The sequence below is a fragment of the Mus musculus genome, chromosome 5 (genome assembly GCF_000001635.26).
Source record: "Mus musculus strain C57BL/6J chromosome 5, GRCm38.p6 C57BL/6J".
Taxonomy (NCBI): domain Eukaryota; kingdom Metazoa; phylum Chordata; class Mammalia; order Rodentia; family Muridae; genus Mus; species Mus musculus.
The window spans coordinates 86488171-86506516 of NC_000071.6; the positions used below are offsets into that span (position 1 = coordinate 86488171).

At 39.0% G+C, this 18346-nt stretch overlaps 1 protein-coding gene across 1 annotated transcript in view; it reads right to left on the reverse strand.

The window, feature by feature from the left end:
* Tmprss11g (transmembrane protease, serine 11g) overlaps window positions 1-18346 on the reverse strand; it is a 32724-nt gene that overhangs the window by 2294 nt on the left and 12084 nt on the right. Inside the window, exons 2-9 of the mRNA NM_177162.4 lie at window positions 11378-11499; window positions 10288-10406; window positions 9084-9151; window positions 8336-8496; window positions 4638-4676; window positions 3949-4120; window positions 2548-2807; window positions 1013-1155 (exon numbers count right to left, since the gene is read on the reverse strand). Of these exons, the coding sequence (NP_796136.2) occupies window positions 1013-1155; window positions 2548-2807; window positions 3949-4120; window positions 4638-4676; window positions 8336-8496; window positions 9084-9151; window positions 10288-10406; window positions 11378-11499 (1084 nt within the window). The remainder of the gene's footprint in view (window positions 1-1012; window positions 1156-2547; window positions 2808-3948; window positions 4121-4637; window positions 4677-8335; window positions 8497-9083; window positions 9152-10287; window positions 10407-11377; window positions 11500-18346) is intronic.

The following is an 18346-nucleotide window of genomic DNA, read 5'->3' on the forward strand; positions in this document are numbered from 1 at the left end:
CAGTAAGGGAGTCTGAGTCAATGGGTCACGAAGGTCAGCTCCTGTGTAGATCATGCTTATTCTCTAAGTCTTGTGATTCCATATGCTGGATACATGCCTAGCTTCTCCTTCTCAGAGAGAGAGAATGGAAGAATACCTTGTATTCTTGAGTGTCTAGCTAAATCCTGAATTTTTTCTTTTGTTTCAGTAACTTGTGACCTAATGAAATTGTCAAGTCACTGCAATTTTTTTTAATGTTAGTTTCCCTCAGTAATGTGTATGGTAAACTTTGGTTAATGAAAAGCTGAATAAGTAAGAGAATGAGTGTTTATTACCATCACACGATAGCCAATGTCAGATCAATGGTGACTGCATTGTTTACAACAAATGCCGATATTAATTTCTCAGGGAATTGTTTTGTTCTTGTGCCCACCCACAAATGCAATAGGTCACATCTTTAAATTCTTATTTATTTTCAGTCCTTCAAATAACTGTATGTTAGAACTGATACTGTGCTCAAACGGTTAATGCTTAAAATTAATAAGTATGAACAAAATGCTATTGGTGTAATTTGAAAACTGATCTGTAATGTACTACATTCATAGGAATGAGTGAAGATTATTATTTTTCTCAATAATGTAGATTTCTAAATAATAATTGGAAAAAGCTAGTTAAGGTCAAATATCAGTATATCTTGCCCCATTGTGGCTTGAAACTAGTATGAATGAGATATTCAAAGTTCAGTTATGGCTGAGCCTTTATTCTGTGACTTCATACTTGTCTTTTACTAGTTATATGAAATTCTGGTCTCCACTAAGAGTCCTGTTTTTCAATGACAACCTTGCTGAGACAGTTCTGTTCAATATGGTGTTTCATGAGGTGTTCGTTATATGGCTTGTTCTTCAATCCCTTCTCATAGCTCCTCTTTCCTACCCACGTTAATTTCAAGGAACTGTGTTAAATGACATTACACTGTGATTAATGGTTGCATCCTTAACAAGAGAGTTATTTTTGTGAATTATAATATACTTACTTCACAGGCATCTAGTTTTCCTGTCAAGAATCCAGCACATATCATTCCTGAGGATATAGCACCACCGTATACATTAACTTGATTACATACATCATTACTTATGATCTCTATTTCAACCTCTTGCAGAGAATTGGGAAAGGGACCTAGAGAAGGAAACAATAAATAGATGAGTAGTTTAAACATGAGATCTGAGCTTAAACATTGACCTTAAAGTTGCAGAGTTTGGGACTGGATGATGGTATTCAGGATGAGTTAAACTTTGGGGTGACATCTACGTGTAGATACCATATTTGGTACATATATTACTATCATCTACTCGATCCCTGCAAAAACACTACCAAAGATATAGATATGAGTATTTTGAATTTTTAGTTGAGGAAACTGATTTCATCTAGTTAAGAATCTTGCCATGACACCATTGTGGGTGCCAACAAGAGGTTGCTGACAGGAGCCTGATATAGCTGTCTCCTGAGAGGCTTTGTCAGTGCCTGACGAATAGAGAAGGGGATGCTCACAGCCATACATTGGATAGAGCACAGGGTCTCCAATGAAGGAGTTAGAGAAAGCACCCAAGGAACTGAAGGGGTTTGCAGCCCCATAGGAGGAACAACAATATGAAGTAACCAGCAACCCCAGAACTCCCTGGAACTAAACCACCAACCAAAGAAAACACATGGTGGGACTCATGGCTCTAGTTGCATATGTAGCAGAGGATGGCCTAGTCTGCCATCAATGGGAGGAGAGGACCTTGGTCCTGTGAAGGTTCTATACCCCATTATAGGGGAATGGCAGGGCCAGGAAGCAGGAGTGGGTGAGTTAGGGAGCCGGGGAGGGGAGGAGAGGAGATATGGGATTTTCAGAGGGGAAACTAGGAAAGGGGATAACATTTAAAATGTAAATAAAGAAAATATCTAATAAAAAAGGGAAAAAAAGAGTCTTGCTATGATCACATAGCTAAATAGTCACATAAACACAAGGTATTTCTCACCACCGGGAATCTACCCAGAATAGTGCTTCACTTTACAGAGAACACAGATGTTTCAAAATTAGAAATCATTTAGAAAGAGGAGCATTAGCAAGCATCAAACTTCATTGTATGGGATCCTGCTGCTTTATGGAAAGAATGTTTACAATGAAAACAGTGTGTTTTGCTGTTCAAAGTGAACATCAATACAAATAGGAAGATAAAGTCCCTTCATATTTTCATGACTAACTACATTGATTGATGGGGCCTGAAAGATGGTGAAAGAATATGGTCTGATAAGGTTTGAAAAGAATGTCCCAAAGAGTACAAAAATACAAACTAGTCTATAAAACAAAAAATATAAGTACAACATCTTATATAATCACTATATCAAATGTAAGTGTCTGAATATTACTTACAGCTGAACTTTTTATAGGTTCTTTTTTAAATTTTGCCGTGACTGACATTGGATTATCTTGATCTATACTTTCTAGTTTTGTGTTGGACATTTGCATGCAAGAGCAACATGGGTTTACACTGTTGGCATCCTTGTTTTCCTTGAGAAACTCACCATTTGCTTTCAGTGCTCCCCATCCGGTGACAAACACTTTACTCTTTGGCAAGACTTGAAAAGTCGCATCAGGGAGACAGACTCTGTGCAAATTTTCAGAAAACAGCACGGGGCTGGAGAGCTTGACCACAGCTATGTCATCGTCGTGCTTGTGGGAGGCGTAGTTCTCGTGAACAATGATGGACTCCACCTTCCGTGTTGTCAGTGGACTGCTAAGGGTCCGTCCAAAACTTACTGTCCACAGTTTGGGGTTTTTGTAACTGATCAAAAAGTAAAAGGAGCACTGTAGGTTCATTTCTGGTCTATAGTTGCCCAAGATTCTGTGTGGGCAATTTTTTAAGGTCATACTTGAACTGCCTTTAACAGCATCTTGTTTTTAGGCTTTCCCATACTAACGATTTGTTTTCTAGCTGATTAAAAATATTCCATTTCAAAGTAGGCTTAGTTCTGCTCTTCGAGGACGAATATGCAGTTTTAAAGGAAGCAACGTATTACTTCTATTTTATTATTGAAAACAATGTATTATTTGATGAAAATAGAAATACTAGCTATAATTATCTCATATATTTCTTCAGATATTCATATATACCCATATATGCCATATATATTCATATATACTATGCACAGTTCTGTACTTTTATTCACAGGTTCAAAAAAAGGAAGACAGAAAAAACACAAGACACAGAGACAAAGGAAAAGAAAAGATAAATTTGTAGTCATATTTTATGTTTTTCTAATGATTCTTCTCCACTGAGCATTTTACTCAGAATATTTCCCCATTTTATTTTAGTATCACTAGGGTCATCATATCCACATCTTTCTCCTCCAACAGTGCTATACATTGAATTTTTGACAATCATACAGAGAATAAAAACAACTAGAATATCAGATTTGACTTATAGATTGGGATATAATTATGGCACTAAAAGAAAACTTCAACATATTTTAGGAAAAGTGGTGTGCATACTTGATTTTTCAGTGTTGACTTGTTTCTGATTAAAATTGAGATTACTGCAAAAGATATTTTCAGTCAGAGTTGAAAGCAATCTATTCTTTGCACTGTTCTTCAGGAACTGATGATCTTTTCTACTCCTGTCAACAAGGGGCTGAGATGGTCATGGAAAGAGTGAAGAGGAGGAAAGAATGATTGGATGTGAGAGGCAGTGATGCTGGAGAGCCCGAGGGTGTATCCTGAGGACTCACTGGGGACCCCAAGGGTGTATCCTAAGAACTCACTGGGGACCCTGAGGGTGTGTCCTGAGGACTCACTAGGGACCCCGAGGGTGTGTTCTTAGGATTTGCTGGGAACCTCAAGGGCATATCCTGAGGATTCACTGGAGACCCTGAGGGTGTTTCCTGAGGGCTCACTGGGGACCTTGAGGGTGTATCCGGAGGACTCACTTGTCAAAGCAGTGAGCTGAGGTCACGAGCCACTGGGATCCAATGAGAGAAGCACCGCAGAGGTGGATGCCTTCCACCTGCAGGCTGCTTTGCCAAGGCCAAGAAGCTTTGTCTGCAGGTTTGCCATCAGCGATTCTTGCTATGGGTGGGTACTCCATCCCCGAGCCGCAGTCTGTCAGACAGAAGAAAATATAGATTCATATATACTATGCACAGTTATGTATTTTTATTCACAGGTTCAAAATTCCAACTCAATCTCCAGTGAGTTAGAAAGGGCAATTTGCAAATTCTTCTGGAATAACAAAAAATCTAGGATACCAAAAACTATCCTCAACAATAGAAGAACCTCTGGTGGAATCACCATGCCAGACCTCAAGCTTTACTGCAGAGCAATTGTGATAAAAACTGCATGGTTACTGGTACAATAACAGACAGGTAGATAAATGGAATAGAATTGAAGACCCAGAAATGAACCCACACACCTATGGTTACTTGATCTTTGACAAGGGGAGCTAAAACCATTCAGTGGAAAAAAAGACAGTATTTTCAACAAATGGTGCTGGCAAAACTGGCGGTTATCATGTAGAAGAATGCAAACTGATCCATTCTTATCTCCTTGTACAAAGCTCAAGTCTAAGTGAGTTTGATTTTTTGATTTAATAACACATCAGTGACATTCATGAACTTACCGCTGTTTAAAATGTGTTCTGCTTGTGCTGCGTTCATTTCTGGAGAAACAATAAAATCAAGGTCAGTGCTCAATAGCATAACTGTTATCACTTAAAATACAATGCCTACATGACATGGCATTCTCAGACTGGGAAAAACTATACAAATTAGGAAGCTCAATACAGAAACAATAGCATAAGCAAGGGACATCGAGTTGGAACCACCATTAAAAAGTTAATTATAGAAAATCTTTAGGATTAGATTCTGTCAATAATCAACCTTCCTTATGGTTTTTCTTAGCACAGTTTTGCCAAGAGGAAATCATCTGCCTTGTGTCTCATTAGTATTAAGTTTTCTATAGATAAACCAGACAATATTTTATCTTTTGTCCTTACACCTACAATAAATTGTCCATATCTGGTTTATAACCTTTAGTTATCAAATAATAGGTTTTACAGCTAGCCTTAAAAGAATGTCTTCCCTGATCATAAATTCATTTCAAAACCTGCTTTCTATCCAAGTGCAATTGGCTCCTGACACATGAAGGTTTACAGAGCTCTAATTGCATCTTTCCTATAAAAGTCTCAATAGTTACTGGTATAAATTTAAGAATTTTATAGAATCGTTATTAGGAATTAGGAAATCATCTATTTATCTACATAGCATTATTACCAGAGACTACATCTTCCTTGATCTGCAGAAAATCTGCCCAATACGGTGGGCTAATTGCCAAGGATCATTATGCTATTTAATAATAACAGGAAAGACATATAACAAGAATCAGTTCTGAGATGAACTCTCTAAAAGCCTTGCAATTTTAGTTTAGCTATTGTAGCCATGCCAAATGATGGGCCACCTGCAGAAAGCCATCTGTTATGTTTTTGTCTCTCTTAAATGGCTTCAGACAGGGCATGATTGAATAGATGTGCTCTTCTTGCCTGATAAAAATATTGTACTGCTTCAGTTCTGGACCAAGTTTTGCAGACTCTCTTCTTTTCCTCTATAAATGCAATGAGCTGCACTCTACAGTGTACTTTTGGATTCTGAATCTGTGGGTTCAACTAACTTCCATTCAGAAATATATGTAAACATCAAACCTAATACCATGTATTTTCCCATCATATTCCCTAAACAATATTGTATACCACATACTTACGTATAATATATTCTATATTAAGTATTACAAGTATTCTGCAGTTTATTTACAGTTCACGAAAGGGATTGGGGAAATTGGTCAGTAGATTACCTACTATTCCCAAGGTCTTAGGTTTGACTACAAATACACAATATCCCCCACCCCACCCCACCTACACACACACATACACAAAATGCATGAGGACATCTGCATACATTGTATGGCAATACTGTGGCATTTTATATAATAGACCTAATACTAACATTATTTATTATGGTAACAGAACTCTGGAAGCTATAGAGAAAACGACAAAATAGTGAATGACTTCGGAATTTGAAGAAGGATTATGCTTCGTAATCTTTCTTTTCATAGAGAAGGGACCAGAAAGTTCTGTCAGTACATAACCCTCAACAGGTTTAAAACAAATCCCAAGAAAAGTCTGTTTTGCTTTTATATAAAGTACCAGGGAGTAGGAAGGACAATCAAGATCTATCCAGATGTCTAGTGTAAAAATCAAAGCCTGGAAGTCCTTTTCTCAGAAGCAGTGACAGTAGGAAACCCCTGACCATCCCAGTTCCCATGTTGTGACCTTAGAACTGGTGGAGAAACTAAAGCAACCATGGATATATCTGTAGACACCTGTGTCTACTCGGTGGACTAAGGAAATCCAGGTTCACAGACAGAGATCTACCATACAGGCAGTCCAGAGAGGCACATTCTACAACTGTGATTAGCAGGAGGGCACCAAACTCTGACACTATTACTGAAGCTATGTTGTGCTTGAAGACAGGATCCTAGCATGGCTGTCCTCTGAGAGGTCCTACCAGCAGCTGACTGACTCAGATGGAGATACTTACAGCCAACCATTAGACTGAGGTTAGGGACCTCATGTGGAAGAGTTAGGGGAAGGACTGAAGGAGCTGAAGGGAATGGCAACCCCATAGTAAAACCAAAAGTCTCAATTAACCTGGACCCCTGGGAGCTCTCAGAGACTAAGCCACCAACAAAAGAACATATACTGGCTGGTCTGAAGCCTCAGGCACAAATGTAGCAGAGGACTGCCTTGTCTGCCCTCAGTGCACCGAGTCCTCTAGATACTTGTTGCTTCAGGGAAGGGAGATGTTTGGTGTGGGGTCCAAGGAAAGGGGGGATCACCTACTCAGAGGTAAAGGGAGGGGAAATGGGGTGAAAATGTGGAAGGGGAGACTATGAGGGGACGATGTCTGGAATGAAAATAAATAAAATAATCAATATAAAAAACAGAATGGCATTGCAAGGATCTAAAAGACTGAACTGCCTTTGAATAACAAAAGTAGATAATAAATCTAGATTCCTAGCTTAAATAGGTTGACTGTGTGCTAAAAACAAACAAACAAAAAAAATAGGATCAAGATTCTCCTAGAAAATAGTGTTTAGAATACTCAAGCTTTCCTACAAAATAAAACAAAACAAAATAGGATATGTACAGTTTGAATGAGGACACAACCAACCAGTGCTATTCTGGAAAGATCTATAACGCTAGCAATAGCTGATGTAGATTTTGAAGAGCTGCCACAGTAAAAGACAAGTTCTCTTGTCATAAAGGAAAAATAGAAACTACCACAACACAGTAGAAATATATTTTAAAAAACATCACTGAAAATGATAGGAATGAGCAAACAAATAGTGGAGCTGTTAGAATAGTAATAGCAGTGGAAGCAGACTGGCTACTGATGTCCCTAGTGTGGATGGATGGTGGGAACCACATCAGTGAACTTGAGGACAAGAGTAGAAGCATTCAGCTTGAAGAACAGAGTAAAACAATCCGAAGGAGCAAAGCCTCTGGTATGTATAAGATAACATACAGAACACTGGTACTTGTGAAATTTTAGAAGTGAGGAAAATAATTATGGGCCTAAAAAAGAGCATCTAAACAGAATGGTTGAAAATTCCTCATATTTATTAAAGACAGGGGTTCAAATTTGTGTAGGTTCAAACTGTATAGGCTCAAGTAAAATGAGAAAACTCCAAATGGGATAAAATTTAAAATCCTATCATAACAGAATCTTAAAGAAAATAAATATTAAAGAGAACAGAATGCATCTCAAATTGACTTTTAAGACCCCTTTTGTATCTTGCCCACTTTCAAGGGACAGAGTTCGCTTACAGAGCTAAAGATTTCCCCCATTCCCTACCCAGTGCTGAGCTCTGTGTTCACTGACAGTATTGGGGAGAGCAGGCGCATTTCCTGTATCCAAGGAAGCATAGACTGTTGTAAAAGGAACGATCATTCGTGGAGATTAGGCTGTTTTAAATACCACACTCATTGTTACTTAATTGAAATGATGTTGGTAAGGCTTGATTTAATAAGGGAAAATATTTTCATATTTGGGTAATCAGACAGTTATTATGATTGTTTTCATACCAACCAAGGGAAGTTAATCTTTGGTGTGAATTGAGTGACAATTTGTGCATTACCTAGTGACTCCGGAGACCTAGAATAAAAATAGTTTTGTTTTATAATGAAACCAAAAAGAGCTTTCTCCATAGACAGAAGGTTGTTAAAAAGTGTTAACTATTGAGAGAAGAAAAAAGTGGTCTTGCCTCTAAGATAAGGTAGTGAAGCGTCTCTCTTCAAGATGCTCTGGGAGGACTGCAACTTCTCCTGCAAAATGTTATCAGCTTGCCGTTTCAAAGTACCCGCATTCTTACGGGGAATCTGAAATTTAATCAGTACATCTGCCTTTACCCCATCGTTACTGGGCCTGGAAAAGAAAGGCACCAAAGGAGAGCAATGGCCCATATTACTAATAATACCATATTATTAGTTCTTATCTATTACTTGCATCCTTAAGAAAATAAAACACATATTTCATAGTTTATTGTCATGAGCTTCCCATTTATATGTCACACAGATGTTAACTCCTAGATTACTCTCTGATTATAAAACTTGATCATAATCATGTGGAGAATGGAAAATTATAAACCCAACAGTGTAGTTACATCATATATATGTATATGATATATTTATATATAGAGAGATTCTTGTGTTTTAAATATTCCTAGCAGATATTTACTGTAAAACGAGCAAAATCAACAGAAGTAATTAGGATTGATGAAATCATCAATCAAAATGCAGAAGTTTTTAAGAGAATGTGTAGAATATAATTCAAGATCATTCAAGAAACCCTCTCACTATAGTCTGTGTAGGAGTGATTGCAATGTGAGAATACAGTGGTAGCTCTCCTCTGACATATGCAAGGTCTTTTGATCCTGGCTGCAGAGAAAACAGGTGAAGAATACTTAGTACAAATTGGCCTTTTCCCCATGTGAGTTATTTAATTGTGGTTACCGAAAGTTGACAACTTGAGATTTGACATAATGATGCTTTAAACTGGACCTTTGAAATATCACATCTATCTGAAAAAGAAAGAGAATGTTGATAAATATTGATTTTATATATTTCAAAATGCTTACATCAAACCCACCTCAAGTGATACAAAATACAAAAAAAAACCCTTAATGTTTATAGTCATCTCAAAGAAGCGCATTTGAACATAATCTTGTTATATAATCATTTCTATAATTGGAAAAACTTCTCATGTGTTTAAAAGTGACTAGCACAGAGTTGAACTAAGGCATGCACTTCAAAAGCGGAAGCTGGAGGACCAATGAGTGTCTGTGTACGGTTGCCACAAGTGGACACATTATCCACTCAGCAACCAACATTTTATGCTAACCTTGACCAAGCTGAGTCTGAGCAGCCAGTGCACAGATCTCAGTAGGACAACCAAAGAGTGAAAGGGCATGTGTGAGACTAGGGCTGTTTCTCATCTCACTTATTTATAAAATTCTCCTCAATGAAATGTCATGTGATGACATATTCAACAGATTGTTGAGAGAAATGTCAGGAGATAAAAAAAAATGGCCACATGGTTCTTTCTAACTCATTGACAAGGATTTTTTTGTGTAAAACATTTTATTTTTACATGTATCATTTATATAATAAGTCTAATATATATGGACTTAAAATATTTAGAAAATCCACTTAAGCATTACAGTCACTTCAAGTTATTATCTAAAGAATGTATTATGCTTTTGTTATATGTGCATCCTTGTACACATAGAAGCACTTATTGTCATTTACATAGTATATAATAAGTAGTCTGTATTATTGATTGTTGAACCTCATGAGAAATATACAATGTCCAATTTAGCTACTGGTCTTCATATTTGCTTTTAGGAAAATGTTTACTCTAGTCACAAATAATACTGTTAAATTAGTCAAGAAAGTCTGTATCAGGAATTGAGTCTGACTTGCATGGTATTATTTACAAAATAACAATTTTCTTTAACTGTTTTGTTTTGCTTTGCATGCCTGTGTACTGCATATGTGTATTCACATGTTTAGAAGAGCATGTATATATGTGGATACTTGTACATGTGTTTATGAATTTGGTTAAGGCCAGAAGTTGATATCAAGCATCTGCCTCTACTTCTTGCCACCTATAAACTTCCAGGGTAGCAAGGATGCTAGTAGCAAGGCATAGATTTACCTCATTGCTGATTTTTTGTTTCAGGCCAGTCCGAAATTTCGACTGCTCTTTGGACAAATCTGAGCTATAATTAATACTGGGAATCCAGAAGGAGGCCTGGTAGTAATGAGTCTTCTCATCTGAAAGGAGAAAACAGATGGATAACTTCCACTAACCCCTTTGAACCAAAGAAATTGAAGATACATGATTGTATCTCTGATAACTTCTACGTTGGACACTTGGTCATCCATATAATAGTACTGAATGCCATGGATGCTCTAACAGGTGGAATGAGGAGGAGCTGACTATAGCTAATCACCCAGAGGTTAATATTGCTTTTACAGAGTGGGTTAGTTCTCACGGGATCCTGTTAATTCTTATGGAAGTCAGACTCTTCCTGGTACTTTGTGCCATCTTGCCATGTGATCTCTTTTCAGGCACTACTCACTTCCTATGTGCTCCCCTCTTGTGATTATCTTCCACATTGTGATAGAGCCTCTTGCAGACACCAAAACCAGCCTGTCTCACTGTCAGACACCTGAAGACTCTTTTATTAATAAAGTATACAGTTTTCTAAAGCATTTTATTATAGCAACAGTAAAGAAACTGATAGTCAAATATTGGTACACTCCAGAAAATTAAATTTCCAATAGCTGTAGCCAGTCTCTTCCCATCCAGTCATTTTAAGATCGCCTCTCTTCATAACCTCCAGGGTTGTATGCTGTATCCTGACACAATTACTATCCATTTTAGGGGGTAATTCATAGTAAGTGACAACTCATACATTTAAACTATTAAGTAATGGTACAATAAGTTGACAGCAAAGTTAAAATTTCTGCTACAATTTAGTTTTGCTGTTAGAGTATATATCATTGCACCATATATTATATCTTGAGAGCTTCTTGTGCTATTCAAAGGGTGGTATTACATGAACAGCATCAGGCTTGAATAGTAGGAATAAATTTTGGCATTGAGATTATTATTTCCAAAATTTATTCAAAAGAAAAATCTCATTTTGCAATTGGAGAAAGGGGCTAAGATCTTAAAATATATGTAATATATATAGGCAGTCTTCAAATTTCTCAAGTAATATAATAAAGTGGGGCCTCACCATACACCAAAAAGTAAACAAGGAGACCAATGAGCACTGCCAAAGCCAGCAAAAGAGCCACGGTAATGAGGGCGACCGTCCATGGTTTCCAGACACGTTTTCTTCTAACCAGTATTCCTGGCCTTTTGAGAGAAAAGGGCATATTAAAAGCAAGTAGGCCCTATGACAAATATTTTTTGATATTCAAATTATTTCTCCCCAGAGTTCTTTATTAGCTTATATCATATCTGGTAGCATTTGAATATATCTTTTGAAATATTTGAAAAAAATATTACAAAAATCAAACTGACTTTTTAACTTTAAAGGGTCATCATGATGCAAAGGTTACTGAAGTAAATAATTTCTGGTTCACAGTGAGAGGTATTCTGGATTTTTCACTCCTTCGTTTTATTTGGTAAATGATCTAATGTCACAAATGTGACCAGATGGGCTTCAGGTCACAATGAACCTCTCAACACAATGCCATCTGGGTCACTGTTCCAATGCAATGAATTATAGCAGTTAATAGATTACCAGTTAAAGGACGGGGCCACCCACCAATCTCAAAAATATTAACACAGAATTGTTCCTATATAAAGGAAATGCAGGGGCAAAGAGTGGAGCAGAGACTGAAGGAAAAGCCATCCAGAGACTGCCCCACCTAGGGATCCACATCCCACATGCAGACACCAAACCCAGACACTATTGCTGATGCCAAGAAGTGCTTGCTGACAGGAGCTTGATATGGCTCTTCCCTGAGAGGCTCTGCCAGAGCCTGACCAATCCAGATGCAGATGCTCACAGCCAACCATTGGCCTGAGCATGGGGATCCCAATGGAGGAGTTATGGGAAACAATGAAGGAGCTGAAGGGGTTTGCAACCCCATAGGAAGAACAACAAAATCAACTAAGCAGACCCCCTCTCTCCTCTAGCTCCCAGGGACTAAACCATCAACCAAAGAGTGCACATAGAGGGACTCATAGCTCCAGCTGCATATGTAGCAGAGGATATGATGCCTTATCTGGCATCAGTGGGTGGGAAGGCCCTTGGTCCTGTGGAGAGTCCATGCTCCAGTATAGGGGAAAGCTAGGGTGGTAAGAGGGGAGTGGTTGGGTGGGTGGAGGAGATCTCTCATAGAACGGGGTGGGGGTGGGATAGGGAGTTTGTGGAGGGGAAACTAGGAAGGGGATAACATTTGAAATGTAAACAAATAAAATAACCAATAAAAAATAGATCACCAGAGCCTCAAAGATAGATATTAAGGATAGAAATAGAACTCAAAGGAGATGCCTCTGTAATACACAAAGAGAACCTAGAAGAAATCCACTTCCCATGTGTCTGCTGGAGTTGTTTTTTGTTTGTTGGTTTGCTTGTTTGGTTGGTTGGTTAGTTGGTAAGCTGGTTTTTTCTATACTTTTATACTTAAGGCAAGCTATTGTGTATAGATAGAACATGTAATTTGTACTGAATATAAGGAGCGTGAGATTAGGATGGACTCAGTCAAGTAGCAAAACATAAACTTATAATAAATAACAAGTTGTAAAATAAAAATCATCAATATAATGAATAAACATCTACTTTGAGAACTCAGAACTCTGGTCTGATGAGTATTACATACATTTATGACACTTAATCCTGTAGTTTTAAAAATAGATGATGTTACTAGGACAAAGTAAAATATAATTAAGGAAACAGAACATCCGTTTAAATAAAAAATATTACAATACTAGTATCAGTGGTTGGGAAATATGCAAATGTCTGAATATGGCTTGAAGTAACTGATTACTTGGGAAGCTCTTTGGAAACAGGATATTATGATAAAGTTTTTTCCATCTCAGTGTTGGGGTCTGCAGTGTAAAGAAAAAACCTGAGCAATGATAGAGTTGGGGAGAGATAACACTGACATGCATTTGTGGCATGATCAAATAGAGAAACTGTACAGGAATATAATTCTAAACGTTTACCACATTGGCGCTTGTTCTGTAGAAACTATCCTTGAACAATGGGAATTATTTTCCCTGGGATTGGTACCTGGTAGTGGAAATACAAAAGGTGGTGCTAGTTATCTACTGAATACAGGCAGCAATGATCTGAAGGAAACAGAGATACCTTTATAATACAAAAGAGAACCTAGAAGAGAATCCACTTATCATGTGTTGAATTCTAGGTGAACAACTACACCTGTTTGGAATTGACATGATTGGCAAGCCATGGTGTAAACCTGGCATTGACAAAATGTCAGGGATATGAACTCCAAACCTCGTGTTTGCCCAGAGAAAATTGGGTTTTGGTGTCTCAAACAAGAATGAGTTGTTTTCCTAGCCAGGCAAACTCACTCCAAAATATTTATCCCTTGACTTCCTGTAAAGAATATATGTCTCTTTTGTGACTGAGTTACCTCACTCAGGATGATATTTTTCTAGTTCCATCCATTTGCCTAAGAATTTCATGCATTCATTGTTTTTAATTGCTGAGTAGTACTCCATTGTGTAAATGTACATTTTCTGTATCAATTCCTCTGTTGAAGGACAGCTGGGTTCTTTCCAGCTTCTGGCTATTATAAATAAGGCTGCTATGAACATAGTGGAGCATGTGTCCTTGTTATATGTTGGAGAATCTTTTGGGTATATATGCTCAGTGTGGGGCCATGAAAGGTAGCCTATTTTAGTTGAATGAGGCTTGCCCCAGAGACCCAGTAGGAAACTCTACAAGGGACAGAACAGCGAATCATGTTCCCAGAGACAGTTGTCTGACACCACAGAGCCCCCAACTCCATAATTCTGTGACTATCAGTTATGCAGACAATGTCCCAAGCTTCTGGCATTCTGGCTAGACTCCACCCCCACAGTTACCTGACTATATAGCCAGGTATGCTCCTCCCCACAGCTACCTGGCAACAGCAAGATAGTTCAGCCCATTATAAAGGGGCTGCTTGGCCCCTCCTCTCTCTTTAAGCTCTCATCTTTCTTACTCTCATCTCTAGCCCTCCTTCTCTCTCTCCTTTCCCCCCTCTCTCCACATGGCTATGTCTGGCCTCTCTCCCTCTTTCTACCTTCTCTCTTTCTCTCTGCCCTTCTACAATAATGCTCTAAAACCACAGACTGTCTCTGCCCATTAAGGTCTGCTTGAATGATGGGATAGGCTTTCCCCTAAAGAGCCGTATCTAACCTCCCGTAGTGGATCAAGGACTCTCACCCACATGGGAACCACCCAGTGCCCCCTCTCTCCATGCCCTCTCCTCCCTTCAGATCCAGAGACGACTGAGCTGCTCCTGGGGGCCCCATTTTGTTCTCAGGTCTTCCAAGGTGTCCAGTGGGGTGCCCCAGACTAAAAACTTGTTATCTCTGGCCTTCAAGAGGCCCAGAGACCTTGGACTGCCCCTTGTTCACCCCCTGCCCAGCTGTGGTTCTGCGGCTTCCCACAGCCAGACACCCACCCGGGGCCACGTGGAAAGCATGTGGCAGTCCTCTCGTATTTGCCTGCCCAGAGCACCAGAATTCTGGCAGGATGCAGGTTTTTTCCCACTCCCTTTATTCTCCCATGCCTACTACCCAACAGCCCAGGAGTGGTATAGCTGGGTTCTCAGGTAATACTATGTTCAGTTTTCTGAAGAACCACCAGACTGATTTCCAGAGTGGTTGTACCAGCTTGCAATCCCATCAACAATGGAGGCGCATTCCTCTTTCTCCACATCCTCACCAGCATCTGCTGTCACCCAAGTTTTTGATCTTAGCCATTCTGAGAGGTGTGAGGTGGAATCTTAGGGATTTTTTTGACATGATATGCACTCACTGATAAGTGGGTATTAGCCCAAAAGCTAGGAATATCCAGGATACAATTCACAAACCACATGAAGCTCAAGAAGAAAGACCACATGTGGATGATGCTTTGGCCCTTCTTAGAAGGGGTAACAAAATAGCCATGGGAGCAAATATTGAGACAAAATGTAGAGCAGAGATTGAAAAAAAGACCATCCAGAGACTGCCCCACCTGGGGATCCTTCCCATATCCAGTCACCAAACCCAGACAGTATTGTGGATGCCAAGAAGTGCATGCTGACAGGAGCCTGATATAGCTGTCTCCTGAGAGGCTCTGCTAGAGCCTGACAAATACAAGGCAGATGCTCACAGTCAACCATTGAACTGAGCACAGGGTCCCTAATGGAGGAGTTAGAGAAAGGACTGAAAGAGCTGACAAGTGTTGTAAGCCCTTAGAAAGAACAATATCAACCAACCAGAACCCCCAGAGCTCACAGGGACTAAATCACCAATCTAGGAGTATATATGTCTCCAGCTGCATATGTAGCAGAGGATGACATTGTCGGGCATCAATGAGAGGATAGGTTCTTGGTCCTGTGAAGGCTCAATAGATGCTCCATTGTAGGGAAATTGAGGGTAGGGTGGCAGGAGTGGGTGGGTAAGTAGAGGAACACCCTCATAGAAGCAGGGAGAGGGAGGTGGGATAGGGGGTTTCTGGGAGGGGGAAACCGGGAAAGGGGATAACATTTGAAATATAAATAAAGAAAATATCAAGAAAATGAATATATGTCTCTTTATTTCAGTTTCATACTAAGCTTATTTTAATTTAATTCCAAGGGCTGTACTACACAAGTCAAAGCATGCCCTTCATAGCTACTTGTTAGATGCTGATGTACTAAGAATGTGACATAAATGGAGAGTCATAAATCACTAGCCACTCAAAAGTCAGAATTCTACAGGGAGTGAGTTTCTTCATCCTTGGCAGGATGAGACAGAAGAGTGAGCACTACCTTTACTATAGGTACAAATCACCTATTTGATTATCAAAAATCACTGTGTGACATTTCCTCTCTTCTTTTTGGCTTTCCTTCGTCCCATAATCCCTCCAGTTCAAAGCATCTGAATTTGGTCAGCCTATCCCAGTGAGATGACTAAACAAGTTCATTGTACTGCAAGAAGATTAATTTGGAGATACCACTGATGTTAAACACAAGGAAAACCACAAGTGACCTTTTCCTTGTGGTACTATGTCATCATGACCAGTCAGTGACAGAAGCTACCCCTCATCATGTCAGAGTGGAAAACCTTTCACAAAGATTCATAGTATTTGATCACTATCTTAATGCCCCCGCCCCATTTATTTAAACGGGAAGTATCTTGCTTTCTAGACAGTCTGATAGGTAGGTGTTCCTAAAACAAAGCCTCAGCAGATTTTTTTTAAAAAAGTATCCCTGTTATGTTAATATTCATCCTGCTTTTCAATGTTACAGTCCTTTATTAAAGTTCATCATCAGATGACTTTCCTCCAGATGTATCTCCTTGTGTCTATTCTTTCTCCTGGAGACTATCAAATGCTCAATTTCACAAAAATAGTGTCACTCAGTGAAGTAAGGGGTTTCATTCCTGCATAGTAGTGGCCATCAAATCTGAAAGAATCTAAATGAGGGGCTCAGCATTGTGGTGTCAAATGTAGGTTGCGCAGCTAGCACACTTGATTCTTAGGCAGGTTATCCCCCCAGCCGCCCTTTATGCAATATTTCAGTTTCTGTGTGTGGAGCTTTCTTCACCTGTAAAATGATTGTAATACTCCCTGTTGGGCTTATCACAAAGACCCACTGAGTGCTCACTGCAAACAAGAACTTGTAGAACCTGGCAAGGACCCTGTAGTTTGAGTTACGTTATTACTGCTCTTAACCAGGGCTTTTATTTTTTCAAAAGCAGGTGAGAAAGCATAATACACAGGAAATTTGCACACAGAAGGATTAAAATAAACACTTGGACAGACTGCTAGTAGTAAGGATGTGCTACTAAAGAAGGAAATAACGAAAATTAGTGAAGAAATTAATTAAGTCGAGATAAAAGAGCAATCCACAAATCAATCCACAGACCAAGTTGAGTCTTTGAAAACATTAATAAGATTAACAAACCGGAAGAGATAGAGGAAGAAAAGCCAAATTAAGAAAATTGGAGATGAAAAGGGTGATGTTACAGTAAACTCCAAAGAAATTTATATCATAAGACAATACTTATGAAAACATTAAAAAGATAAGAAACCTTAAAGAAGTATATGGATTTTCAAATTCATATGGCACACCAAAATTGAAGTCAGAAGATACAAACAACTTAAACACAGCCATTAAAAACACTGAAATTAAAGCTGTAATAAAAAATCTCAGCCAGGCAGTGGTGGCACACGCCTTTAATCCCAGCACTTGAGAGGCAGAGGCAGGTGAATTTCTGAGTTTGAGGCCAGCCTGGTCTACAGAATGAGTTCCAGGACAGCCAGGGCTACACAGAGAAACCCTGTCTTGGAAAAAACAAAGTCTCTCTACAAGGAAAGCTAAGCACTAGGGATTCATCCCTGAATTCTGTCAACCATTCATGTACATTCTACTATCAGAACTTTTCAATTCATTCCATAAAATGGAATAGGAAAAGTTACTACCAAGTAAACTCTATGAGGCCAATGTGACACTGGTACCAATACCACACACACACACACATACACACACACACACACACACGGGGGGGAGAGAGAGAGAGAGAGAGAGAGAGAGAGAGAGAGAGAGAGAGAGAGAGAGAGAGAGAGGAGAGAGAGGATTAGTTCTCTTAGTTCTCTTCAGGGATGAGGAGATGAGATCTAATCCTGAGGACCCAGTGCTAAACAAATCTACACAAACAACAGTAAATGGACTCTAAATGCTGTGTGTGTGTCTGTGTATATATGTGTGTATGCATGTATGTATGTGTGTATATATATGTATGGTTATGTGTGTGCCTGTTTTCCTCTCACTGTCTCTCTCTCTCTCTCTCTCTGTCTCTCTGTCTCTTTCTCTCTCTCTCTCTCTCTTTCTCTCTCTCTGTGTGTGTGTGTGTGTGTGTGTGTGAATTTGAAAGAGATTTGCAGTTTACAGTAACTATTGGTGGAGAAGAAGACATGCAAATGTGGTGTACACAGGTACAGAAACTCAGAAGGGGAAGATGTTTAAAGGCATTATGGTTATGTGCTATT